Consider the following 27650-nt stretch of genomic DNA (forward strand, 5'->3'; position numbering starts at 1 on the left):
TAAATTAATGATTTCAGAAGTACGGTTTTAAGTAAAATTGTAGTCAAATACGTCTCATGGAACTGTTTGATCCAAATGTGTCCCTGCAGCACAAAAGCAGTCATGAGTAACACAGGTATATTTGTAGCAATAGACAATACATTGTATGGATCAAAATTATACATTTCTCTTTTATGCCAAAAATAATTAGGATATTAAGATCATGTTCCATGAAGATATTTAGTAAATTTCTCACCATATATATCAAAGCAATGCAATCAAAAATGAAGTTAAGAACTTCATTTGAACAACTTTAACAAACAAGAGTGTTACATTAACTGCCGGACACGGAGGTAGGTGTAAAAGCACAGTGTGTTTTATTTACAGGATCAGTGGAACCAGTGATAGTGAGGTGAGTAGTGAACTTCAGATCTCTTGCTGGTGATGAGTCGTGCTTCTAATTGTGGCTTTCGTATTTTCCGATGCTTGACGTGGAGATAATGTGGCACACAGGAGAGCAGGAATATCCACCACAGCACAGGATGGTCTGGAGACGGGGAAGACAACGAGGAGGAGAACAGGAGGTAAGTATCAACAGGTAAGGAATTCAGGGGTAATACTCAAAGAATGGAATCCGTCGGGAGAGAGTCCACGGTGCAGGAACGAGATCGGACAACCGGGTGAACTGAGGTGAGTGCTCTTATGTGGTTCTTGATGATGGTGGTGATGAGGTGCAGGTGCGGGTGATCAGTAATCAGGTGCAGGTGAAAGTGGTTGTGATGACGCTGGAGACAGGCCATTCTGTGACACAGAGAAGATTCAAGTTGTGGTGAATCATTCCTAGAAATAACAGAAATTGCCAAAGTTTCTCCAAGGACACAACAGCACCTCAAACAGACCTGCAGGTGTCTAATAGGAATGATGTAAAGTTATGACAGACAGGGCAAAGGAAAGGAAACACATGCAGACGTGCAGCTCACCTTGCGTGTTTTATCTGCCAATGAAAGAAATCCATACAGGAACTGCAACTTTTTCATTTCAAAACTATTTTAAACACAAATGTATTCAACATTCATCACTGAAGTGCAACAATATCCCTGTGATTCCGTCCCCAAATTAATTTTTCACCATATTTATTTTGGTTACAGAGATTTATATTTCTGTTTTGCAACAAAGACCTTTTTTATTTTTTATTAAACACATTTCTTGCCATTCCCCATATAGTACCTGAGCAGATGTTAACTGATGGACTGGAGTGGTGTGGATTATTGTGATGTTTTTATCAGCTGTTTGGACTCTCATTCTGACGGCACCCATTCACTGCAGAGCATCCATTGCTGAGACACTGATGCAGAGACACATTTCTACAAACCTGATGAAGAAACACACTCATCCTGATCTCGTACAGCCTGAAGATGAGCACATTTTCAGCACATTTAAAATTTTTGGGTGAACTAATACCGCCATGCTTTACCAGTTTTAATATTTTGCCTGTTGTTTTTCGTTTACATGGACACTTTGCTTCCATCGGAATGAATTCATTCTGTTTGACGAATCCGAACGTTTACATGAATGCTAAATAAAGTGATCATGTTGATATGTGAGTTTATATGTCACAATCTTCTAATCGGATTTAATCTTTTGACATACGAAATTTACAGAGTTTCCCGCTGTTGTAGCATACTGTTTCAAAAAGCGCACTTGATATTTATATACTTTGGGTCCTAACTAGGCGACGACCAGCTCATGAACTGTTGTGCTGTGCTGCTTACTTTAGAAAGCAGTAAAAGTGTCTAAAACCCGTCGTCTGTGGATGAGAGTTTTAAACAAGGACTGATGGGACGTTGTCCTGCTCCACTTCACAGATGCTGAGTGAAAGCAGAATTTTAGAATGACTGGACACTTTATTCATATTCATATTCATCATATTCACTTTCAAATTCATGAGAATGAACAGCTCATTTCTGTGTGTCATACTTCATTACGCTACTTTTACGTTTAGTACTTTCCAGTTTCGGTTTTCAATTTTGATCAAATGTTTACATGTCCTCTCGCTCAGATTACAAAAGGAAAAAAAACACCCTTAGGGCCCGTTCACACCAAGAATGATAACTATAAGTGTATTATACTGTATATATTATAGTATTTACAACACTTTGTTAACGAATGCTACAGCATGTTGTAGTATTAACTATAGTGAGCTGACAAACTGTTATAAATACTGTTGTATACTTTAGTTCCTCTTCAGAAACTCAAGCTGCGTCCGAGAACGCCTAGACTACAGAATCCAGTTCGGTTCTCCTCCGCTGGGGTGAATCCCACTCTGGTGGGCCCCAGGCAAGCTCTGGTAATGCAATGAGAAGTAGATACTCTCTTGAGGGAGGAGGCCATCGAGGTGGTCCCTCCTCACGAAAGAGAGTCTGGGTTCTACAGCCGGTACTTCATAGTTCCCAAGAAGGATGGGATATCTCCATCCTTCCCACTCACAGGGAGTTCCTGAGGTTTGCTTTCGTGGGCGAAGCTTCGGCCTAGCACTCTCACCCGGCACTTTTACGAAGTGTGTGGATGCCGTGTTAGTTCTGTTGCGGCTACAAGGCATCCGCATACTCAATTACATTGACGATTGGTTGATTGTCACTCAATCAGAGCAGATGATGGCTCAACATCGAGATGTTGTTCTCGCTCACATGAAAGTGTTGGGGTTAAGGCTGAACGCCAAGAAGAGTGTGCTTTCTCCATTACAGAGAACCACTTATCTTGGTGTGGTGTGGGATTTGACCACGATGCAGGCACGTATGTCCCCTGCTCGGATCGAGTCGAAACACTTTCTCCCAGACCTAAGAGATCGCCGTGTGCACCAGCAACACAGCGGTTGTCTCTTACGTCAGCCACCGAGGAGGTCTGTGTTCACGCCCCTGTACAGGCTGGCGTACCAGATCCTTGGGTGGTCCCAGGACAAACTCCTCTCTCTGAGAGCAGTTCACATGCCTGGGCATCTCAGTATGGGAGCAGACATCCTGTCGAGGCAGGGGCCGAGGCCCGGGGAATGGATGCTTCACCCCGAGGTGATGAAGCAGATCTGGAGATTGTTGGCCAGGCAAACCTTAAAAGTTTACAATGACTTCAGTAATTACTAGAGAGTTATCATGATCTTCACTTTAGAATACTGATCCAAATAATTAGTAATTCCTTCTGAAGAATTTGGTAATACTTGAGTCATTACTAGTGGGTTACCATGACCTTTACTTTAGAATTAATTATACATTATATATTATTCATATTAATTATGAACCTGTGTACAGTAGTTCTTAGTAGTTCTTAGGGAGGTATGAAGAAATAATAGTTACAGATTAGCTAATAGTGCTTAGTTGAATGTGGTAGTTCACTATCTCTTACTAATTCATTAATCAGAGTTTCTTGTTAGTTACTAGAGTACTAATATTGCGTTACTCATGTGTTCTTGTGTAGTTATTCATTAATGATGGAACAGTATTCTAAAGTGTTACCATACATGTATGTGTATGTATTTATATATAAATATACACAGTACACACACACTGTATTATGAAAACACAAACTTTTATTTTGAATGTGATTAATCGCAAATTAATCGAGTTAATCAGAATATGTCTGATCTGGGTATGTACTGATTTTATTATCACTCACACAATGATACGCTTTGTGTTTTAATAGCATTATATGCAGGGTTGTCGACAAATTCACAATTCTCCTGATTTCAAATCTGGGTGTTTCAGAGGAGTTTGAGTTCTGAAACGTGCAGTATGTTTTTATTGTAGCGTAACCACTCACTTGTGACCCTGGACCACAAAACCAGTCATAAGGGTACATTGTTTTTAAAATAATTATTATATAAATAATATTTCCATTGATATATGGTTTGTTATGATAGGACAATATTTGTCTGAGATACAACTATTTGAAAATCTGGAATCTGAGGGAGCAAAAAAATCTAAATATTGAGAAAATCTCCTTTAAAGTTGTTCAAATGAAGTTCTTAGCAATGCATATTACTAATCAAACATGAAGTTTTGATATATTTACGGTAGGAAATTTACTAAATATCTTCATGGAACATGATCTTTACTTAATATCCTAATGATTTTTGGCATATAAGAAAAATGTATAATTTTGATCCATACGATGTATTGTTGTCTATTGCTACAAATAAACCTGTGTTACTGCTTTTGTGCTGCAGGGACACATGCTGTATGTGTAAAAAATGCAAGAACATTTTGATTCTCTGTTTCATCTCATCACATAACTCTGCGTGTGTGTGTGTGTGTGGGGGGGTCAGCGTGTGGTCAGCGTGTCCCGGTCAGGTACTCTGTCACATTACCGGTCTCTGTGTGCCGGCGTGTGATGGAATCGCAGACTGCCCCAACAGACTGGATGAGAGAAGCTGCGGTAAATCCCCGTCTTCACCGCATGATGCTCGAAAACTCTTATGACTAATAGCAAATGACATTTTCTACCGAATTCTAAAGAAAGGAAGTGAGGAAGTGAAAAATTTAATCAGAAGTGAGTGTGGGCAGAGATACATGAATATCTCAGTACATGAGTCACCTAAATCATGCAACACGAAAGAAAAGCTGCGTTCGGAAAAACCTTCTTACTTAAATAAGAAAGAGCATGAAGAGCTCCAGCGATCATAACTAATGGTGTGTGTGTGTGTGTGTGCAGTGTGTATCGCTCAGTTCCAGTGCTCAGAGGACAGTCAGTGTGTCGACTCCTATAAAGTGTGTGACCAGCATCCAGACTGCATCGACAGCAGAGACGAGGAAAACTGTACATAAAGATATTTCCTCTCCCCTGACCCTCACACAAACACAAACACAAACACATGCATATTTAGAAATTAATTAAAACAATATTTAGTATGGTTATAAACCTGTTTTCTATTGCATTTGTTCCCCACAAAGTACAAAACCTGTACAACCTCACTCACTCACTCTCTCTCTCTCACACACACACACACACACACACACACACACACACACACACACACTACCACACACACACACACACACACACACACACACACAGTCTGCAGAGAGAACCTGCAGATCAAATAAATGCAGGCTTGGTGAGCAGAAGAGACTTCTTTCAAAACATTAAAAATCTTACTGTTCAAAAACTGGTGACTGGTAGTGTAAGCATGAAAGCAGTACAAAAGTATGAAAACTATGTACAAAACATACTAAATATAATTTCTACATTGTTTTAATTGCATGTGGTTAATTGCTATAACATAATTAACAATTATTTTCATAAGTAACAATTAAAAAACTAACTTCTAATTCTTTTTGCAAAATATAAATGATTAATTCTTGTATTTTAATTTTGTTTTGAAAATAATCTCTTTTGTTTTAAAATGTTCTTGACATTACTCTCCCTTTTAATGATTTCTATAATTACAACATGAAATTGGAAAACACACATTTACTTGATTTATGTAAACAGCACTTTTCCCTTTAAGGAGCAGCACAAACACATGACATATATCTCTGTGTGTGTGTATGTGTGTGTGTGTGTTCAGGTGTACTGTGTTCTGACAGGACGTATGTATGTGGAGATGGAATGTGTCTGAAGAAGCCAAACCCAGAATGTGACTTTATCACGGACTGTCCCGATGAATCTGACGAGAAATACTGTGGTAAGAGTGTGTATGGTGTGTGTGTGTGTGTGTGTATTGATCAGGTTCTCTCTGCAGACTGTGGACTGAGGCCGTTCAGCAGTCGTGTGGTGGGCGGGGCCGATGCAGTGGAGGGGGAGTGGCCATGGCAGGCCAGTCTGCAGATCAGATGTGGGGGGGGCGTTAGTCTCCGCCGAGTGGGTGGTGTCTGCGGCTCACTGCTTCTATGACGACGGGTGAGCATCTGCGTCTGTCTGTGTCTCAATGGCCTCCTTTACACTGTCAGTTCAATGTGACCCAATTCTGATTTTTTTCTTATAAGTGACACAGATCGGATGTGTTCTATGACTGTGTAAACAGGAAAAAAACACATGCATTCGGATATTTTGAGATTGGTTTCTGGCCTCATTCATATGTGGAAATAAATCAGAAATGTGCCAATGCGACTGTCATGTAAACAGGCAGATCAGATTTCTGTGGCATTGCGTTCTGTACGTCATTAAAACTGCGACAATTTGGTACTTCTCCGCGGTTTAATGACGTGATATTATTCTCAGGATGAAGCACGTGTGGACTCAGAGGCGGAAGTGTTGCCAAGTCTGTGGTTTTCCTGCAGAATTGGGCTTTCGTGGGTTATTTTTCATGTCTGCGGGTTGAAGCGACTCCAATAACGTGATATCAGATTCCAGATTTTCTAAGTTGTATCTCAGCCAAATATTGTCCTATCCTAACAAACCATACATCAATGAAAGCTTATTTATTCAGATGATGCATAAATCATCTGATCCTTATGACTAGTTTTGTAGTCCAGGGTCACATATAGGCAACAAATCAGAATTGGGCATTGAGACCTGCAGTGTAAACGAGGTCATTGTGTCGAGTCTGTCTGTAGGTTCTTCTCTCCTTCCGTGTGGACCGTCTATCTGGGCAAACTGCGTCTGTATGGTAACAGTCAGACGGAGGAAGCCATCCACCTGCACATCCACCTGCATCAGTACTACGACGATGAGACGCACGACTATGACGTGGCTCTGCTGCGTCTGCTGAGGCCGGTGTGGTCAGGGACTCTGGCTCATCCGGACTGTCTGCCGCCACAGATGCATCAGCTGGAGCCGGACGTGCTGTGCTGGGTCATGGGATGGGGCGCAGGAGGGAGGTATGTGCACTTACTTGTGCACTTTTAAAATGGATAGTTCTGACTCAAATCTGACACAAAACTAACACATCAGGCACCATGTGAGTAAATACACACAGACACTGAAAAGCAGTCCTGGCTCCAGAATCAAATCACTGAAGGTGCTCTAATCTTAATATATAAATATATAAAGGTTTTAGTGCCGTCAATTGCTATGACACAAACAGCACTCTGTTTATAAACACTAAAAGCTGTCACTCATCTTAGTTCATCGCAATCTCACATAGTTAGGTTATAATCAGTGAAGTTCTCTATGCCGCACAATGAATTTCTTATTTACATCGCGTTGACACTTTGATATAATGAGATGATTTGTGCTGAACATGCCTCTGAGATGGCTGTTGGGTTCAAGAAATCAACAGATATATCTGTGATTGGCTACATTGCTCAGCGCAGCAGAAACACGTTGAAATAGAAACCGATCTCGAAACGATTTCAAGGTCCAACATGCAGTTTTAATGCAGCTTCGAAGGGCTCTACATGATCCCAGCCGAGGAATAAGGGTCTTATCTAGTGAAATGATGGGTCATTTTCTGATTAAAAAAATCATATTTATACACTTTTTAACCACAAACGCTCGGCTTAGCTCTGCACCAGCCACAGGCAACATCTCTGACTATCGTTGATACACAATACTATCGTCTATCACATCTCTCACCTTTTTCACTCATGAGTTTGTATCCCTAGGTGACAAAACAGTATGAGGAATCACCATGTGTCTTAATTTTTGTGTCTGGTTCAGTAAGGCTTCGAGGAATAATTTGAGACGCTGGGGCCAGTTGTTCAAAAGTAATCTGATCTGATTTTGGCCATTGGATTGGATCAAATCTTGAAAATAGGTTGTTCAAAAGAAAAAGAAGGATTCTGAATTCGGATTAGATCACAAAATAAAATCTTGCTTTTGATCTGGAGTAAATTCTCAGTTTGTGTTGTTCAAAACGTTCAAAAGATTGGGATACTTTTGATCCCAAAAAAATTTATTATTCTGATCCCAGCAGAAGGTGGATTTCAGGAACAAATATTTGTAACATGAAGTATATCCCCAAATCCCCAAACATTTGATTTAAAGTTTTTTAATAAAAAAAAAAAAAAAAATGTATTCACTGATTGTAAACTACTTTGGCATAATCATCAGAGATGGAGCAGTCAGAAGTAGTTATGTGTGTAAATGCAATGCAAAACTAGAATGCAAAACATTCTGATCTAGATTAAAACTTTTCAACAACTGGCCCCTGGAGATCAAACACGATTAGAGGTTTACATCTTTATCCCTCGTTTATCCGTGTGTGTGTGTGTCCATTAGGAGCGGTCAGTGATGTTCTGCAGAAAGTCGACGTGTGATTGGTCAGTGAAGACACCTGTGTGCATTCCTATGGTTACATGATCACATCTAGAATGATCTGTGCTGGGTATCGCAGCGGAGGGAAGGACTCCTGTCAGGTGACCGTCACGATCGTGTGCTGTAATCAGTGTTGGGGAAAGTTACTTTTAAAAGTAATCCATCTTGCGTTACTCCCTAAAAAAAGTAACTAATTACAATACTTTTACAGTTTTAATACTTTTAATACTAATTACAGTTACTTTTTATGGAGATTAATGTGTTATGTTACTTTTGAGTTACTTTTTAAATCTGGGCAGGGCTTGCTTGTTTGTTTTTAATATAAAAAGTTCTTCTTGTACAAATGTAAATCCCTTTCACACCAAAAGTGAAGTGAATCCGGCTCAGACTGAAGGAAATGTAGATTCAGGTCTGTACAGTAGAGGACGCTGCTCAAACTAATCACATGAAGAATATGACGCAGCAGAAGAAAGTTCAACAATATTCAGCAATAACTACAATCAAACACAAATGTGTCATTTTTTATTATTAGTATGGTTGAATTGGATCATTGAAGGTCAGCAGCGAAGACATTAGTTAATAAAATGAGATTAAACACATAAATTATATTTGTCTCATTTAACATATTTAATTATTGCAGGTTTGTATAATATTCTGAGTTTGTATTTAACTGTTTTTATTGATTCTGAGGAACACTGAATGTGTTTTAGTGCTGGTGAGATGAGTAAATCCATGTTGATATTTAGTCTAGAACTACAGTAAGATAATGTTGATATTTAGTCTAGAACTACAGTAAGATCATGATGATATTTAGTCTAGAACTACAGTAAGATCATGTAGATATTTAGTCTAGAACTACAGTAAGATCATGTTGATATTTAGTCTAGAACTACAGTAAGATCATGTAGATATTTAGTCTAGAACTACAGTAAGATCATGTAGATATTTAGTCTAGAACTACAGTAAGATCATGTTGATATTTAGTCTAGAACTACAGTAAGATCATGTAGATATTTAGTCTAGATCTACAGTAAGATCATGATGATATTTAGTCTAGAACTACAGTAAGATCATGTAGATATTTAGTCTAGAACTACAGTAAGATCATGATGATATTTAGTCTAGAACTACAGTAAGATCATGTAGATATTTAGTCTAGAACTACAGTAAGATCATGTAGATATTTAGTCTAGAACTACAGTAAGATCATGTAGATATTTAGTCTAGAACTACAGTAAGATCATGATGATATTTAGTCTAGAACTACAGTAAGATCATGATGATATTTAGTCTAGAACTACAGTAAGATCATGTTGATATTTAAGATCATGTAGATATTTAGTCTAGAACTACAGTAAGATCATGTAGATATTTAGTCTAGAACTACAGTAAGATCATGTTGATATTTAGTCTAGAACTACAGTAAGATCATGTAGATATTTAGTCTAGAACTACAGTAAGATCATGTTGATATTTAGTCTAGAACTACAGTAAGCTCATGTAGATATTTAGTCTAGAACTACAGTAAGATCATGTAGATATTTAGTCTAGAACTACAGTAAGATCATGTTGATATTTAGTCTAGAACTACAGTAAGATCATGATGATATTTAGTCTAGAACTACAGTAAGATCATGTTGATATTTAGTCTAGAACTACAGTAAGATCATGTTGATATTTAGTCTAGAACTACAGTAAGATCATGTAGATATTTAGTCTAGAACTACAGTAAGATCATGTTGATATTTAGTCTAGATCTACAGTAAGATCATGTAGATATTTAGTCTAGAACTACAGTAAGATCATGTTGATATTTAGTCTAGAACTACAGTAAGATCATGTAGATATTTAGTCTAGAACTACAGTAAGATCATGTTGATATTTAGTCTAGAACTACAGTAAGATCATGTAGATATTTAGTCTAGAACTACAGTAAGATCATGTTGATATTTAGTCTAGAACTACAGTAAGATCATGTAGATATTTAGTCTAGAACTACAGTAAGATCATGTTGATATTTAGTCTAGATCTACAGTAAGATCATGTAGATATTTAGTCTAGAACTACAGTAAGATCATGATGATATTTAGTCTAGAACTACAGTAAGATCATGTAGATATTTAGTCTAGAACTACAGTAAGATCATGTAGATATTTAGTCTAGAACTACAGTAAGATCATGTTGATATTTAGTCTAGAACTACAGTAAGATCATGTAGATATTTAGTCTAGAACTACAGTAAGATCATGTTCACACACAACGCTCTGCACTTACTCCTGATTTCTCTCAACACCAGAGCTGTCAGTCAATACATCAGAAACAGTAACTGGAGTTACCTATTTGAAAAAGTAACTCAGATATTTCCTTCTAAATTAAAAAGTAATGCTTTACTTTACTAGTTACTTTTAAAAAAGTAATCTGATTACATAACTTTTGTTACTTGTAATGTGTTACCCCCAGCACTGGCTGTAAGCGTGATGAAGCATGAGCTGCTGATTTACTCGCGTGTGTCTCTCTGTCAGGGCGACTCTGGCGGGCCGCTGGTGTGTCAGGAGCTGTCTGGACGCTGGTTTCTGGCCGGTGTGGTGAGCTGGGGCAGAGGCTGCGGAAGGCCTGACTATTATGGGGTTTACACACGAATCACCAAACTCACCGGCTGGATCAAATGCCTCATTTCCTCCTGAGAAACACCTGAGCTCACCTGGGACCCAATAAAAACAAAAAACCTCCGCAAACCTTTCCCCCGCGTTCAGTCTCTGTGCTTCATGGGAAATTAGGTTTGATGAAGATGTCAGACGTGGAAATGTTTAGCTAGACTAGATATATCCTCATTTAAAGGGATAGTTCACCCAAAAATTAAAAATACTCTACAATTTACTCACCCTCAAGCCATCCTAGGTGTATATGACTTTCTTCTTTCAGACGAATCCAATCGGGAGTTATATTTAAATACGTCCTGACTCTTCCAAGCATTATTTTCAATAGTCTGAAAGAAGACAAAAAAGCGCATCCATCCATAATAAAAAGTGCCTCACATGGCTCCAGGGGGTGAATACAGACCTCCTGAAGCGATTCAATGCATTTTTGTAAGAAAAATATCCATATTTAAAATGTTATAAATAGTAATTCAAGGGAATTACTACCACGGGAACCAGATGAGTCCTCTGCACAATCTGACTTTGTTGAAGCCTAGAATTATATATATACCTTTAGTTAACCAAGAAAAGACACACTGAGATTAAAATCTCTTTTCCAGGAGTGTCCTGGCCAAGATAGGCATCCAAGGTTGCATATACAAATAAACAACATAGATACGACAAACATTACAAACCAACATATAACCAGTTAAAAACAACTACACACCGTTAAGTTGCTCTCTAGATTACATAGTAAGGACTAAGACACCAAGTTTTGTAACTTCATCTCCTTTTGGAGAAGGTTCCAATCTGAGGCGGCAGCATATTTAAAAGAGGTTTTACCAAGCTCAGTTCTGACAAAGGGCACACAGAGATTACAATTTGATTGAGAACGTAATGAATGATTTCCAAACAAAATCCTTTGTATAAAAGAACAGAGATAATTTGGCAAATGACCCAAAATTGCCTAATATATCAACAAGTGCCAATGCATTTTTCTCCAAATTCTCAAGGAAGGCTATGCAACTCTTTCATATAATTCACTGTGATGGGTTTACAATCAGTTATAAATCTCAGAACACTGTGGTACAAAGCATCCAAGGAAGAAAGAAGATAAGAGGGGGCATGTTGGTGAACTACATCCCCATAATCGAGAATCGGTAGAAATGTAGCAGACACTAATTTTTTCCTCACTTTAAATGGGAATAATGACTTATTTCGGAAGTAAAACTTTTTAAAAAGTAAAACCAAAATTTTTTACTCAGATACTTAATATATCTATGATAATACCCAGATATTTGTACTCTGACACTGAGGTAACTTGGCTCTCCTGAGAGGTTTGAAGGACAATAGAATTCTCTAAAGAAGTTCTAGAATTTGAAAATAGCATACATTTAGTTTTTTCGACATTTAAAACCAACTTCAAAGCACAAAACCTGTTTTGGATAATATCAAAAACAGACTGTAATGCAGCCACTGATTGTTGCTTAGAGGGAGCTGAACAGTATACAATAGTATCATCTGTGTAGAAATGGAAAATTATCGATATTAAAATCAAGGCAATTTATATATATATATATATATATATACTGAATAATAATGGTCCCAACACAGATCCTTGTGGAACTCCCTTGACAACCTCCAAAAGATCTGACTGAACACTTTCCACCTGGACACATTGGGTGGATTAAACTGTAAATTAAACTGCTGGTTTCGTCTGTGCAGAGGAGAAGGGCACACTATTTCGACACAGTATTTCCCTTTTTTTAATACTGTAAAGCTGCTTTGACACAATCTGCATTGTAAAAAGTGCTATGTAAATAACGGTGACTGGACTTGACTCATCTCTAGCTTCCGTTAACTGGATGACGTAGGACTCAGCGTAGCATAAACTCCGGTGAGAATATGCTAGTGAGAACCAACGTTTGTTTACAGGAGCAAAGGAAGCAAAGTTTCCTTACGAACTGACTGCACTGTATTTTATGTATAATAATTTTTATTTCTAACTGTTCTAAATTCATTTTGAATCCATTTTTAAATAATTTTAAACGTTCTTAAATTTCTGGTTTTATTGTTGTGATAATTTGTTTTATGATTATTTTACTTCCTTTTATGTAAAGCACTTTGAATTACAATTGTGTATGAAATGTGCTATATAAATAAACTTGCCTTGCCTTACTTTAGCAAAGAAAAACTAGTCTCTTCTTGGCTTATATCGAAATCCTTTAACATTTATCTTTGCAAATCCTTGTTTTGTACTTCTAATTCTAATGGATGCGCTTTATGGACTTCTTTTGGACTATTGAAAAATAACACCCATTCACTGCTATTATAAAGCTTGGAAGAGTCAGGAATATAAATATGACCTTTTTAAATATAACTCCGATTGGATTCGTCTGAAAGAAGAATGTCATGTACACCTAAGATGGCTTGAGGATGAGTAAATCATGGGATAATTTTCATTTTTGGGTGAACTATACCTTTAATATCAGCTGCTCCAGAGGACATGATTTTTTTTTTAAATGTAATTTATTTGTAATTATTCAGTCAAAATAGTCTAGAATATCAGCCATTCAGGTCTTAAGATGATTCATCCAAAACTGAAGCTTCTGTCATCATTTACATTTTTTGATCTAAACATGCACCCCTTTCATTCTGTCGTGGAAACCAAAGTGAGAAATTCTGTAGAATGTCATGAGGGGGAATCGACGATGACGCAGATTTATTTCACTTTTGAGTTCTTTTCCTGTAAAGTAGAGCATGTGAACTGATTAACTCTCTCTCTCTCTCTCTCTGAGTGATGCATTGTTGTAGAAAAGCAGTACTTCATGTAGCTGACAAATGACAAGCAATGAAATGAATGTAAAATCAATACAAATTCATATTTGCTGGAACAAATAAAGCCTTTGTACACAAATAGTTAAGTTTTCTGTAGTGTATCTGGATCTTGAGCGTCTGCGGCTCGAGACGGACGCCCCTCGACGCGCTGGAACAGTTATGAAGGCTTGCCAACATTTGCATTTATATTATGTGATGTAACACAAAATACATCAAATCCCAGTGATACCCCCTGAGTTTACTAATGTATATCCTGAAATGAGATATTAGCGAGATTTGCCATGTGCATAATCTCTCAGTTATGCAGGTAAACAGATTAAACACGGCAGAAACATTAGAAATGTTAGAAAAGTCCTGAATGCGGTAAGTGATGCTTCATATTCCTTTGTGTTGTGACTGACAAACCAACATGTTCCTGAACTAATCATCTGTACTCGGAAGTAAATTAAATCCGATAAAAGTTTCTTTGGGGGCATCCAGCAGAGACAGAAACACTGATCTATAGAGTAATAGGATATAAACTGCTGTTTGGGGTCAGTAAGATTTTTCATGTTTTTTAAATAAGTTCTTCTGATCCTCGAGGCTGCATTTATTTGATAAAAATACAGTAATACTGTGGAATATTTCAATGAACTATTTTCTATTTTAATATACTTAAAAATTTAAATTTATTTCTGTAATCAAAGCTGTATTTTCAGCATCATTACTCCAGTCAGTGTCCCATGATCCTTCAGAAATCATAATAATAGGCTGAATTATTCTCGATGTTTGAAGCAGTTGTGCAAGAATATATATACTGTATATATATATATATATAAATACATAATTTTTGTTTTACTTTGAACAATGATGGAGCTATACTTGACCCATCTTCTGGGTCTTCTTAGCAGCATATAAAACTAAAACATGATGTATTCCAGCTGATGTAGTCTATTGTCATGTAGCAGATTCATCTTTTCCAGAAAGTTTAAATTGATTTGTACCTTTTAAAACAACAACATGTATGTTACACCCTATTCCATCTAAACTACTAAAAGAGCTGCTTCCAGAAGTCATAGATCCTCTTCTAGCCATTATTAATTCATCACTCTCATTAGGATATGTCCCCAAAACCTTCAAATTGGCTGTTATTAAGAATCTCATTAAAAAAACACAACTTGACCCCAAAGATTTAGTTAATTACAGACCGATCTCAAATCTCCCTTTTCTGTCAAAGATACTAGAAAAGGTAGTATCCTCACAATTACATTCCTTCTTAGAGAAAAATAGTATTTGTGAGGATTTCCAGTCAGGATTTAGACCGTATCATAGTACTGAGACTGCTCTCATTAGAGTTACAAATGACCTGCTTCTATCATCTGATCATGGTCAAACAAACAAGTCCCTCTTCTCCAAGCCAAAGATGATATGTGCAATGATATCAAAGGAGACCGATGTCAGGCCTGTATTTGCCATACCAGAAGATGTTTATCAAGATGTTTACGCAACTAATGAAAACATCTATTATGATGTAGATGAGAACCTGTGGCCAAATACACAACACAGAGTTGATGACAATGTAGAAGTACAGTAATCGCTCCTGCTTTGTTTCTTACAGTACAAGCAAGTTGAGGAACACTGCATTTGATGTTTTACAGTACTGTCTTTTCTTTTCTGTTTCATAGCCAATTACTGTATTTTTGCTTTGATTCAAATAAACCTATGTTGTGATTGTACTGTAGTGTTTTGCATCAATATATTACAAACTTTGTTCAATGATTCCACTGTGTCTGTAGTATTCTCTCTACTACTGCAGTACTTTTACAGAGATGTATTTACTGTACATGTAGTACCATAATGAGACCTGTATCAGCTATTCTGTTCTACAATATTTAATGATTGTATGAACAATGACACAGTGAAACTATCGGTTGCTTGTGTGTGGGTGATCTATAGTTATGTTTCAATGGTATTTCACAGTAAATTTGTTTTTTGAACCAATGATTGTGCAAGATTTCTTTAAAGATATGAATGCACAATGCAATGTTTGAACATTAGACAGCCTGTGTTACAAGTGATAACCGTTTTGTGTCTAGAGTTGTGAAAAATGACATCAAGGTTCTGAAAATAGTAGCAAAGTGATTGTAAAAAACTGTAATAACTACACATTAAAACTATGGGTATCTTGTGTGTGGGTGATCTAAAGAAATGTTCTTATGATATTTCATAATAAATTAGTATTTTGAACCAATGCTTCTGCAAATGCAAAGCTTCTTTAAAGATATGAGCGCAATATGCAAAGTTTTGAACATTGGACAGCCTGTGTTACAAATAATGTTTTGAGTTTTGTGTCTAGAGTTTTGAAAAATTACATGAAGGTTCTATTATTAGTGCAACAATTATTTTAAAAAACTATAACATATAACAACAATTTATTTATTATAAATAATAATAAATAAAATCCATCTAAATAAATGAAAAGATAAAGTCAGTTTCAAGTTAACATTGTGAATGGTTATATTTAGCAGCTAGTGCAGCTGTTATCATTTTCTCAGTATCACTAAGTTCAGTAAATGATGGGATCAGGGCTTCAGATCTGGGCAGAAATGTTTCCCTCACATTGTGATATTTAGGACAAATCAGCAGAAAGTGTTTCTCGTCCTCTACAGATCCTCTGCTCTCGCTCTGGCCATGTTTGTCTGTGTCTTCCTCTCTCTATTTCTAAATCATGCTTACTTCATCTGTATTTGGAGAGGATTTGTCTTTCCTTAAATTGTTTAATTAATAAATAATTGGCAAATTTAGTGGTTCTGTTTAGGGCTGAGTAGCATTGCAGTTTATTTTGAAGGTCAAAATAAGGTCAAAATTAAAGTGTATTTTTAGAATAAAAATCTCTCTCTCTGTCTCTCTCTCTCTCTCTCTCTCTCTCTCTCTCTCTCTATATATATATATAAATAATCAGCTCAGTATAACAAGGCAGTGGAAAGTCCCCAGGAGGATGTGAAACTATGTGTGTTAGAGTTCTAATTTGAGACTGGTTTTGTGCTAATAGAAGAATGTGGGAGTTTTAGAGGTTAGAGATCATTGGGCTCTGTGTTACAGCGAACACAAATAAACCGAGAGAGAGAGAGAGAGAGAGCAGGGTCAGAAGACCACGCTCTGATTTCATGTGTTCATGTTTCGTCCCACTGCTCTATGGAGAAGCAAACATATCATCAGCCGCTCACGGCTTAACTTCCTGCTGGTGATTCATTCTGCAGCCCGAGGCCTGTGGGTTTTTCCAGAGTTTGTGAGCGTCTGGGGAATCATTGCTTGAAGTGGAGGAGGACGAGCGAGGAGGGGGGAGGAGAGATAAACTGTGTGTGTGTGTGTGTGTCTCGTGTGTGTGTGTGTGTGTGTGTGTGTGTGTGAGTGTGTGTGAGTGAGTGTGAGGGTGTGTGTGTGTGTATGTTTATGTGGTTTATGAGGACACCAATGTGTATAATGACATGGGTATGACAGAGGTATTACAATATGAAGGTGGTTTATGAGGACACTGCCTATGTCCCCGTAATTCAATAGGCTTAAAAAACATACTAAATGGTGTTTTTTTGAAAATCTAAAAATGCAGCATGTTTCCTGTGAGGGCTAAGTTTAGGTGTAGGGTTGGTGTAGGGCAATAGCACACACAGTTTGTTCAGTATAAAAACCATTACGCCTATGGAGAGTCCCCATAAACCACAAAAACCAACATGTGTGTGTGTGTGTGTGTGTGTGTGTGTGTGTGTGTGAGAGTGTGTGTGTGTGTGTGTGTGTGTGTGTGTGAGTGTGTGTGTGTGTGTGTGTGTGAGTGTGTGTGTGTGTGTGTGTGTGTGTGTGTGTGTGTGAGTGTGTGTGTGTGTGTGTGTGTGTGTGTGTGAGTGACGTGACACATTGGAGAACATGTCAGATGTGAATGAACATGTTCATCTTCAGCTCAGGCTCCTGAGGATCTTCATTTCAGTGAAGGTCAGTGTAAACACACGCTAACTCCAAACACGTGACGTGACCTCCAGCACTACTGTGTTCTGGGTGGTTTCTATACACTTTCTGGGACATTTAGTGGTTTAGCACATTATTATGATGGGAATGAATGACATTTACACTGTAGAAAATGCAAATCTGTAAATAAAACTACTTTGATTTCAAAATGTGTTGCTTGACATTTCTTTGTAATTACTTGTGACATTTACTAGCACTTTAACTGAAAATGGTTTAAAGTCCTACACCACATTTTTTCAGTGTATACTAAAAATATGTGTGTCCCTGCAGCACAAAAGCAGTCATCAGTAACACAGGTATATCTGTAGCAATAGACAACAATACATCGTATGGATCAAAATTATACATTTCTCTTTTATGACAAAAATCATTAGGATATTAAGATCATGTTCCATGAAGATATTTTGTTAATTTCCCACTGTAAATATATCAAAACTTCATTTTTGATTAGTAATATGCATTGCTAAGAACTTCATTTGAACAACTTTAAAGGAGATTTTCTCAATATTTAGATTTTTTTGCTCCCTCAGATTCCAGATTTTCAAATAGTTGTATCTCAGACAAATATTGTCCTATCATAACAAACCATACAGCTCTCAGATGATGTATAAATCTCAATTTAAAATAAAATTGACCCTCATGGTTTGTGGTCCAGGGTCATATCTATATACAGGTACTACACACGGGGGAATGTAAACCGCGACGATAACAATGACCGTGAACTCCCGCGGCAGATAGAACGGTCGACACTTCACAAACATAAACTCCATCAGCGATGAACAGTGTTTTGATAATACCGCAGCATTGTTACACCAGTCTTTGTTGATATACACACACAAGCCACCTCCGCAGGTCTTACCAGATAGTGATGAATCTCTATCCGCTCGGAAGCTGGTTAGCCCGTGCTGCTGAATGGCGGAGTCCGGGATGTTGTCGTTTAGCCATGTTTCGGTGAAAACAAACACACAACAATCCCTTACCTCATGCTGTGTAGACCCACTGAGTTGAATTAAGTCCAGTTTGTTTTCCAGAGAGCGAACGTTTGAGAGCATGAGTGTTGGAAGAGCTAGCTCTTAGCCTAGCTCGTATACCTCCGTGCTTACCGTGCTTCCGTCCTCTCTCACACCGCTTGTGGCGCTGCCTTGTGCGGGTAGCATCAGTAGGCGAGGCCGCGGTCTCGAGGTCCGGCTCCAGCAGTAAACAAAGGCCTCGTAGCTTCTCAGTAGCCGCCGGCGAGAGTTGTTGTTTGTACGCGTTGCCGATATCCAAAAGGCTTTGGCGATCATAGATGAGTTTTGGATTGATTTCCTTGTGAGTTAGCGGTAATTTTACATTATTTGGAGACGAACAGACGACATTAAAAGACATAAAAGCACCGTCTTTGGGACCCGGAGCAGCCACTGCGTCTGACCGCGGCACCATCTAAGCTCTTTCAGGGGTGTAGCACATGATCTGAGGAATCATTCATGTCTGAGAGAATCAAACACAGTTCTCTTCATGAACTGGCTCGGGTTTGATCTTGGCAGGGTTTTCTCAGCATGGCATCATCATCATCTCAGCAGTGATCTGTTTACTCACAATGGCATGTGTTGTTTACAATAGGGCTGCACATATTTACAGCATAGACTGTGGCCAATAAATATAATAAGCTGGACTGAAGCGCTCCATATGCTGCTGCGTTTGGCCTGATTCACCTGCATCAAACCACGGCTTTGACCTGCTGATTCAGCATCTGTGACTGAACCCTGAGAGATGAATGAGCAAACGCTGCTTAAAACACGAGGAGGGAGGCGGGAGAGAGAGAAAGCATGTTTCCCGAGGAAACTCCTCCTAATGTAAGAGAGACAGAAGGAGCTCGAGGACACAGCGGTGAGTCTCAGCTTTACATTTCTTCTGGATTTCTCAAGTCTTTGCGTGAGAGCTTCAGTCAGACAGCAGTTAGGCGAGGTTTTCATGTCATTTATTTGGACAGAGATATAGAACTGCGTGAGGATTGTTTGATGAGTTTAATAACTTGTGTGAGGACGTGGCTCTTGTGCTCTCTCTCTCTCATCTGGTTTTCATAAGTACAGCTGCGATCTTAAAGAGTGCAAAAGAAGCCTAATAAAATGAGAAGCGTGCAGGATAAAGTGTTCTGAAGAGAGAAAGACAGAGATGATGCTGCAGACACTTCTAAGAGTGAATAATAATGCTTTGAACTTACTCTGAAGAACAGAAAGAAAGCAGCTCTTTTCCATGTGTGATCGAGCCATAGATGAGGTCCATAAATGTCATTTTTTTAATAACAGAATTAATTCTTGTTCTCATTCTAGAGATTTCATTACTGACACACACATTTAACCTCAGGCTACTGTTGCATGATGGAAACATCTCTCATATGGTTTTTATATGACAGGGTGGATTATACTTTAAAAGGGATCATTAATAATTAATAGACTGCAAGTATTTATGGATGTTAAGATCATTCTGAGTTTATACACGGCTCACACACAGCGCACAGATCAGATCGGGTGTGAACACAACTTGAACTGAATTAAGATGGATGATGCACTATCATAACAGATGACATTGCTGTCTTTTGTAGAACTGCTTATAGCTGAATTGAACTCGTTTGATGAACTTCACACTTGATCTGAACTGAACTCACATTGTTGTCTTTTAACTGTTTCACAGCACGATCTGAACTGTCTCCATCATTGATTCTGTTATTTGTCACTAGCTGTGTTTTTATGCAAAGTTTGGGATATTGCTAAATAAACTTTTTATGGAAATACCAAGATATGCATAAAATCTTGAAATGCACATAAAAAGCTTATGCATTCAGTTGAGGCGGATACATTTTGGGATAGAAACAAAGCTTTATTTGCACATTTGATGGCAATATTTTATTTTTCCGTAAATATACAACTTTTTAACATAGCTACTGTGAATCTTTGACAGTCTGTATCATATGAAGCAGTTTAGAAATAAAGGCAACACGATGCTAGAAACAAGCTGAGGTGATTCAGTCAATCTCCAGACATTCAGTTCAATTCAAGTTTGTTTGTAGAGCACTTTTCATGATACAAATAACTGTAAAGCGGTTTCACTGAATTAAGTTTCTATTTTAAAGTTTCTACATTATATTTAGTAGTAGTTTATCACACTGCTTTTCTTAGATTTTTTGTCTTGTTTTTAGACAAAATATCTAAAAATTCTTAAATCAAGAAGGATTTTCTAGACAAGTAAAAATTATTGTCTTGTTTTCAGAAGAAAAACAAGTCAAAATTAAGTGTTTTTGCTTGAAAAAAAATCTAAATAATCTGCCAATCCTTCTTGATTTTTAGATATTTTGGCTAAAAACAAGACAAAAAAAATCTAAGAAAAGCATTTTTTGCAGTGCAGTGGTGTCAAGTTGATGTCCATATGGCAGAAACGTACAGTAAAATTCATGCAGTTAGTTAATGTCATGTAATCAAACAGACGGTAAACATTATTAACTGCAATGATTATATGCTGCGATTAAACTTATAGCAAAATGTGTTAGTTGTGTATGTTGTCTGAGGGTTGGCATCATCTTCTCAGGTGTTCGCTCATCTCAGATCTTTTTTAAAAGTTGCATCTGGACTGAAGCTTCTGTAATTCCTATCTTGAGATGCCAATTCTGTGGCAGAAACAGAGAAGCAAATAGAGACACAATTAGTGTAGCTGCTGTTCCAACCAAGCACAAATAATGTGTTCAACCCAAGAAAAAGAATGATAATGAGCATTTTACACTTTACACACAAATCCAAGAATTGCACACAAAATGCTTCACATCTCTTGCAAAATGAAGCACTGAATTCAAAATATCACAAACACATCTCAAAAGCAAACATTTGCAAACACCTTTGCCGTAATATTAATTCCTGTTAGATTTGTGTGTGTTACATAGAGAACTGTGTGTTGTGTTTTACAAAAAGTGTTTTATGAAATTGAAAACTGAGTCAAAGTCTGAGAATTAGTGTCTGGTTTTGCTGAGTTTGTGTGTGCTTCTGCTGTTTGAGTGACAGCTTTCAGAAACTGTGTGACAAGGACAGATTTAGTGTGGAAGCAGCTGAAAAAACCTGTAATCTAGATTTAAACTGGAGCAGGTCGTTCACAGTGCTCCTCGTCTGCAGGTGTCGTGATGTTGGCTGTGTTTCTGCTGCTGCTGGCCTCCGTGGCATCCGTCCCGTCTCCCTCCAGACCCACGCCCAGGTACTGCCGCAGGTGCTGCGATCACCTGGACCCGCCCCTGAGCCCCGCCCCCGAGCCTGCAGCCAATCACATGCCGGAGATCCGCACCATCATTAACATGACCATCCTCAAAGGTGAGATGGAGCTGGACCCTGACACTTAGGCTGCGGCCGAAATCACACAGTCTCGGAGTAGGTACTTCTTTTGAATAATTACTTTGTGACTATTATTATTATGACTGTAGTCCAGATGCACTGCTCCAGCTAACAGGGAACGTTCTCAAAATGTTTAAATAACAATAACATTTTTCAGAAGTTATATAAATGTTAGGACAAAACATTCTTAATGTTATGTTTATTGAACATTATAATATTTTAGGAACATTTCAAAACAATGTTCCCAAAATGCTTACAGTATACAATATAAATGTGTTACCTGCTGGATAATAAAGTGTCCATCAGATGTACACTTGAGAATTTTCTCTTATCAAATACTGTTTTTTTTCCTACTAAATAGTAGAATTATGCAGAGTTTAATGTTTGTTTTGCTGGAGGACCCGGATTTTACATTTTACTCACAACACCAAAGTTTGTTGTTCTTGGTCGACATTAAAATGTATGAATAATATGATATATTTTGAAGTTTAGGGCATCCATGTTTCATCTGTGCAATTTGACAAGATTCTACAAAGTGGCAGATAAGTTATTACCATAATACTGTAGAGTTCGATGGACACACAACCTTTGACACACAGATACCGGACGCGTTTTCTGCTGTTGTAATTATACACAATTATACTTTTGGTTGCAGTTTTAGCATTTGTTTTTTTCATCGCTGTGTCCCAGTTTTGTTCAGAACTGCAGCTCTAGAGGAACAAACGAAGAACTTTTGTTTACTTGCTCTTCGGTAGTGTTCATTCTTCACCCGCAGTGGACAGATTGCTAGCGGTCAAATCCATTTAAGTTCAGAGAGATTCCTGAAACTGACCACAAGAGGTCTTGCCATTGGATGCTGTGCAGTCACGTGACCACCGTTTATTTCCTTCGAGCTGTATAAGGGGTCATTTAGCTGGTGGTGAGAAACCACTGCTCACTGGAAAGCATTTTAGTCTGCAAATAATCTAAAAGACAAAATACAGACAAAGGCAGAAACTAGATTTTCACTTTCTGATGGAAATATGAGATGAAATGTGCACTTTATTGTCCATCCTGTGAAAATCACGTGTCCGATCATTTAGGAAAGTAACAGGGGTTTGATGACATCACTGTAAGCACTAGTACTAGTGAACATTGACACATCATGAATAAACCACTTCCTGTTTGACTCTTTGCTGGAGCTCCAAGTTTGAAGTTTCTAGAATTGTTCAGTGACTTTGTAAAGATTGAATCAAACGCATTACCACACATATTTCACAATGATTGAGGTTAGAGGATATGGTTCAGGACAGTGACATCTACTGGCTGGAAATTCATCAAAACACTCATTCATTGTAACTTCTGCAATCTTTGTGCTAATAAGACTGTGCTTTGGATTCAAGGTAATATTGAGTCTGATTGAGAAAAGCAGACGGATTCAAATATTTACATGAGTTTTCTCGTTGATTGGATTATTTCAGGTCTACACCAGCCCTTTCAGTTTGATTGAAATTTCATCGGGGTCAGCGTCAGGAACTCATATCACCAAGAGCTAACATGGCTGAAGACTGTTAGGAGCATTAGTGAACCAAAAATGGTTGAATATCCACAATGGAATTGGGCCAACATTTACTGATGTGAGAAATGAGAGGAAAACCTCTCAGAATCACAGTATAATTCTGTTCCCAACCAGAAACAGATGTGAAAGCAAACACAGTCCTGGCGTACTCACTTCGCCTGCTTGACTTCTAAAACTGATTACTAGTGTTGGGCAAAGTTAATGCATTACAATATTACGTTCCTCCATAAAAAGTTACTCATTGCATTACTTAAGTTACTTTTTATGGAAAGTAATGTATTACAATATTGCTTTACACCATAAAAAAACTCATTGCATTACTTAGTTACTACTTTTTATGGAAAGTAGTGCATTAAAATATTACGTTACTCCATAAAAAATAACTCATTGCATTACTTAGTTACTTTTTATGGAAAGTAATGCATTGCATTGCATTACTTTTTGTCACCTGAGCTGGGATTGCTTACTTGTTTTTAATAACAAAAACCCCAAATGTTACATCTGTAAAGTAACTGTAAAGGCCCTTTCACACCAAAAGTAAAATGAATAATCTTCAGGCTGCAGAAAACGCCTCTGACTGACTGACTGGGACAGGAGAGCTGTCAGTGAATAAACGGAAAAACAAAGTTACTGGCGTTACTTATTTTTAAAAAATAACTCCAATATTTTCTTGTAAATTTAAAAGTAATGCTTTACTAGTTACTTGATAAAAGTAATCTGATTACATAACTCACACTACTTGTAATGCATTACCCACAACACTGCAGATTACATACTGACTTTGATTGATTGTTGACAGGGGACAAAGGAGAGCGTGGGGACAGAGGGACGCCTGGCAAAGCCGGAGTGGATGGACCCCCTGGACTCAGAGGTGTGATGGGGTCCAAAGGCAGTAAAGGAGACACTGGGGCCCCCGGAGACCCCTGCAAAATCCAGCAGTCGTCTTTCTCCGTGGGCCGACGCAAAGCTCTGCACAGCGCCGATTACTACCAGGCCCTGATCTTCGACACTGTCTTCGTCAACCTGGGCGAACACTTCAACATGTTCAAGGGCAAGTTCTACTGCTTCGTCCCGGGAGTCTATTTCTTCAACGTCAACATTCACACCTGGAACTTCAAGGAGACGTACCTGCACCTGATGCACAACGAGCAGCAGCAGGTGATCCTGTACGCGCAGCCCAGCGAGCGCTCCATCATGCAGAGCCAGAGCGTCATGCTGTCGCTGGAGCTCAACGACGAGGTCTGGGTCCGGCTCTACAAGCGCCAGCGCGACAACGCCATTTACAGCGACGACGTGGACATCTACATCACCTTCAACGGACACCTGGTGGCTCCTAAAGTCTAGGAGGAGGAACAGCCACACTGCAAAAATATGCTTATCTTACTTAGCATTTTTGTCTTGTTTCTAGTCAAAATATCAAAAAAATTATTAAATTAAGATGCATTTACTTGGTAAGCATAAAACAAAACAAAACAAGATATTTAGCCTTGTTTGTTGGGGGAAAAAATAACTCAATTAAGTGCATTTTGCTTAAAACAAGTAAAATATTCTTTAAACGAGAATTGTACTTACCCCACGCTCTTAAAAATAAAAGTGCTTAAAAGGTTCTTCACAGCAATGCAATACAAGAACCATTTTTGGTTCCACAAAGAAACATTCAGTCAAAGATTCTTTAAAGAACCATCCCTTTCTTACCTTTTTATAATCTGAAGAACCTTCTTTCGCCATAAAGAAACAGAAAGGTTCTTCAGATGTTAAAGGCTCTTTATGGAACCATTTAGACAAAAAGGTTCTTCTGTGGCATCGTAAAGCACCTTTATTTTTAAGAGTGTAGTCAGTTAAATGCATCTTAATTTTAGAATTTGTAGATATTTTGACAAGAAACAAGACAAAAATACTAATATACTAAGTAAGCCTTATTTTGTAGTGCAGAGACACGTGTGTGTGTGTGTGTGTGTGTGTGAGTGTGTGAGTGTGTGTGTGTGTGTGTGTGTGTGAATGAACCTTTAGCTTTTCAATTGAACACACTGCTGTTGAAGAAAATCCTTGAAAGGCCTAAAGTGTTTTACAGTGTTTGATTTGAGCTGCTGAGCAGCCTGTCAGACAAACAGGACTGTGTATTTCAAAATGAATCAGGTCAATCCAGCAGGATGTGTTTCATTCTCCTCCATTCCCTGTGATCAGTGAACGAATTTGAGCTCTTCAGTCTTCGAGACATTAGGACGCTGATGACTGCATGTTACACACTGGAGTTTACACTGCGTCAGGAAACACTGAAGATGCTGCATCTGATCAAAACTAGAAAAGGTCCAACCTATGTAACAAATTTAGGTTACAAAAACATTGTTTTAAATGTTTCTAAAACATCGAAGAACATTGAAACGGTTATTTTCGTGTCAGGATTGTAACATTATTTAAAGGTTACAAAAACATTTCTGACAACGTTCTGCTAACTTTATTTTCACTCGAAATATAACGTTATTTGAGTGTTCATTTTTAATATTCTAAGAACATTAAAATATCCATTATTATGTTATTTAAAGGTGATAAAAAAACGCTTTTTACAGTGTTTAAGTACAAATAACAGCATAAAGACGTTTTGAGAGTGTTGTTCCAAGACATTTTCTCAATGTTATGAGAACATATAAATCAAATATTAATACATTTACATTGTCATTTAGCAGATGCTTTTATCTAAAGTGACTTACAAATGAGGACAATAATGTGTTATGACAAGTCTCGGTTAGTCTAACGCAGAACATGTAGCAAGGTTATTTTTTATATATATATACACACATATATATAACAAAAAGAAAACAAGTAGATAGAATCGAAAAAGAATAGAGAAAGCTAGTGTTAGAGGCCTTTTTTAAAGATAAAATGTGCAAGGGTCAAATAAAGTTATATAAATGTTACAAACATTTATTTAAGAATGTTTTATATTACTTTTATCTAAATATATTTATATAACTTTTTAAAAATGTTAGTGAAAGTTAACCAGCATTGGTCCAAAGTTGAGCGATGAGGCATATCCTGGAAATAATTCTATTGTATTTCCATTTGATTTTGAACTAATCCAACTCTTTACACTTCTTCCCTTAAACTCAAAACTCATCTGTCAAACTGATATCAGTGTAAACTCCAGTTTGTGAAGACAGCAGATATCGGTCACCAGAGCCATATTCTGTGTTTGAGACTCATCCTGTTTCTGTTCACACAGATTATCATGATGTGTTGTGTCTCTGAAGAACGGTTCAGCCACAGACTTCACCTCATGTGGTTTCTTTCTTCCGTGGAACAAAAGACGTTCTTAAGAAGATTGTGGTCTCTCTTGAACTGTGATGAAAGATGCTGAGGAATGGGACTGAAAAGCATCATAAAAGCATACTAATAATAAAGCTCTGAGATCAGTGTTTGATGATCTCAGTTCAGATCTCACAAACACTTCAGTGATATCCCTGTGAAAGACACACACGTCTGTCTGAGATTCAGTTTCAGGGAAATAAAGTCCTTCGTTGGACTGATGTCATGAAACATGTTCATTAGGTGCCTAAAATGACCTTGTCGAGGTTTCTCTGAGGTTTTTCCATGAACTGGTGCTTAATCGTACATTTGCACAAGTATTTCTGTATTCTCACTTGTTTTTGCTCATTTTTACCTGTATATGTTTATACTGTCTCTATTAAATTCAGCAACAAAATACTCAGATGTCGTTTTTCATTCAGTTCAATCCGCCGACCCAAATATTTTCAGAGTTGAGAAGAACCTGACCACATCACACATATCAGAAGATTCATTTCTCATTTCTCCAGAACATTTTTCATCTGCTTGTTCTGAAAGACAACACGGATCATTTCTCAATGAGGGACAATAATAACGTCACCAGAAACAACTGCTCAACTGATTTAAAACTAGTCATCACTGTAAACCTATACAATCCAGTCAGGACATATAGTTTGATCGTGATCACAAATCATCCTTAACCACATAATAACATCTCTCAATAACAGATTATTATTAGCAGCTTTCCAATGTTCTCCTTCCTCTCCTGCAGTCTGACTGTGGTTGTGTTCAGTAGTGAGAGTGTGTGTGTGTGTGAGA

The 27650-nt window shown here is 37.7% G+C and overlaps 1 protein-coding gene and 1 pseudogene across 2 annotated transcripts; both read left to right on the forward strand.

Annotated features, from left to right (window-relative positions):
- The first annotated feature begins 479 nt into the window (after nt 1–479).
- LOC306879194 (transmembrane protease serine 6-like) lies at nt 480–10850 on the forward strand (annotated as a pseudogene). Its single transcript has 10 exons — nt 480–563; nt 4196–4206; nt 4295–4404; nt 4681–4785; nt 5537–5653; nt 5711–5868; nt 6525–6788; nt 7570–7616; nt 8131–8267; nt 10689–10850. The product of its transcript is annotated as a transmembrane protease serine 6-like (transcript).
- An 8586-nt stretch (nt 10851–19436) lies between these two features.
- c1qtnf6b (C1q and TNF related 6b) lies at nt 19437–27242 on the forward strand. The gene is made up of 3 exons (XM_079432122.1): nt 19437–19508; nt 21779–21970; nt 24349–27242. Exons 1-3 carry the CDS (start codon nt 19448–19450, stop codon nt 24891–24893), a joined length of 798 nt encoding a protein of 265 aa, XP_079288248.1. The 5' UTR covers nt 19437–19447; the 3' UTR covers nt 24894–27242.
- Nucleotides 27243–27650: the final 408 nt, after the last annotated feature.

This window comes from Barbus barbus (genome assembly GCF_936440315.1).
Source record: "Barbus barbus genome assembly, chromosome: 13".
Taxonomy (NCBI): domain Eukaryota; kingdom Metazoa; phylum Chordata; class Actinopteri; order Cypriniformes; family Cyprinidae; genus Barbus; species Barbus barbus.

Excerpts from the sequence above, each read along its gene's own strand:
- c1qtnf6b (XM_079432122.1), top strand. The coding sequence starts at position 19,448 with ATGTTTCCCGAGGAAACTCCTCCTAATGTAAGAGAGACAGAAGGAGCT. Across the intron at positions 19,509-21,778 it reads AGGAGCTCGAGGACACAGCG|GTGTCGTGATGTTGGCTGTG; the intron begins GTGAGTCTCAGC and ends CCTCGTCTGCAG. Across the intron at positions 21,971-24,348 it reads TAACATGACCATCCTCAAAG|GGGACAAAGGAGAGCGTGGG; the intron begins GTGAGATGGAGC and ends GATTGTTGACAG.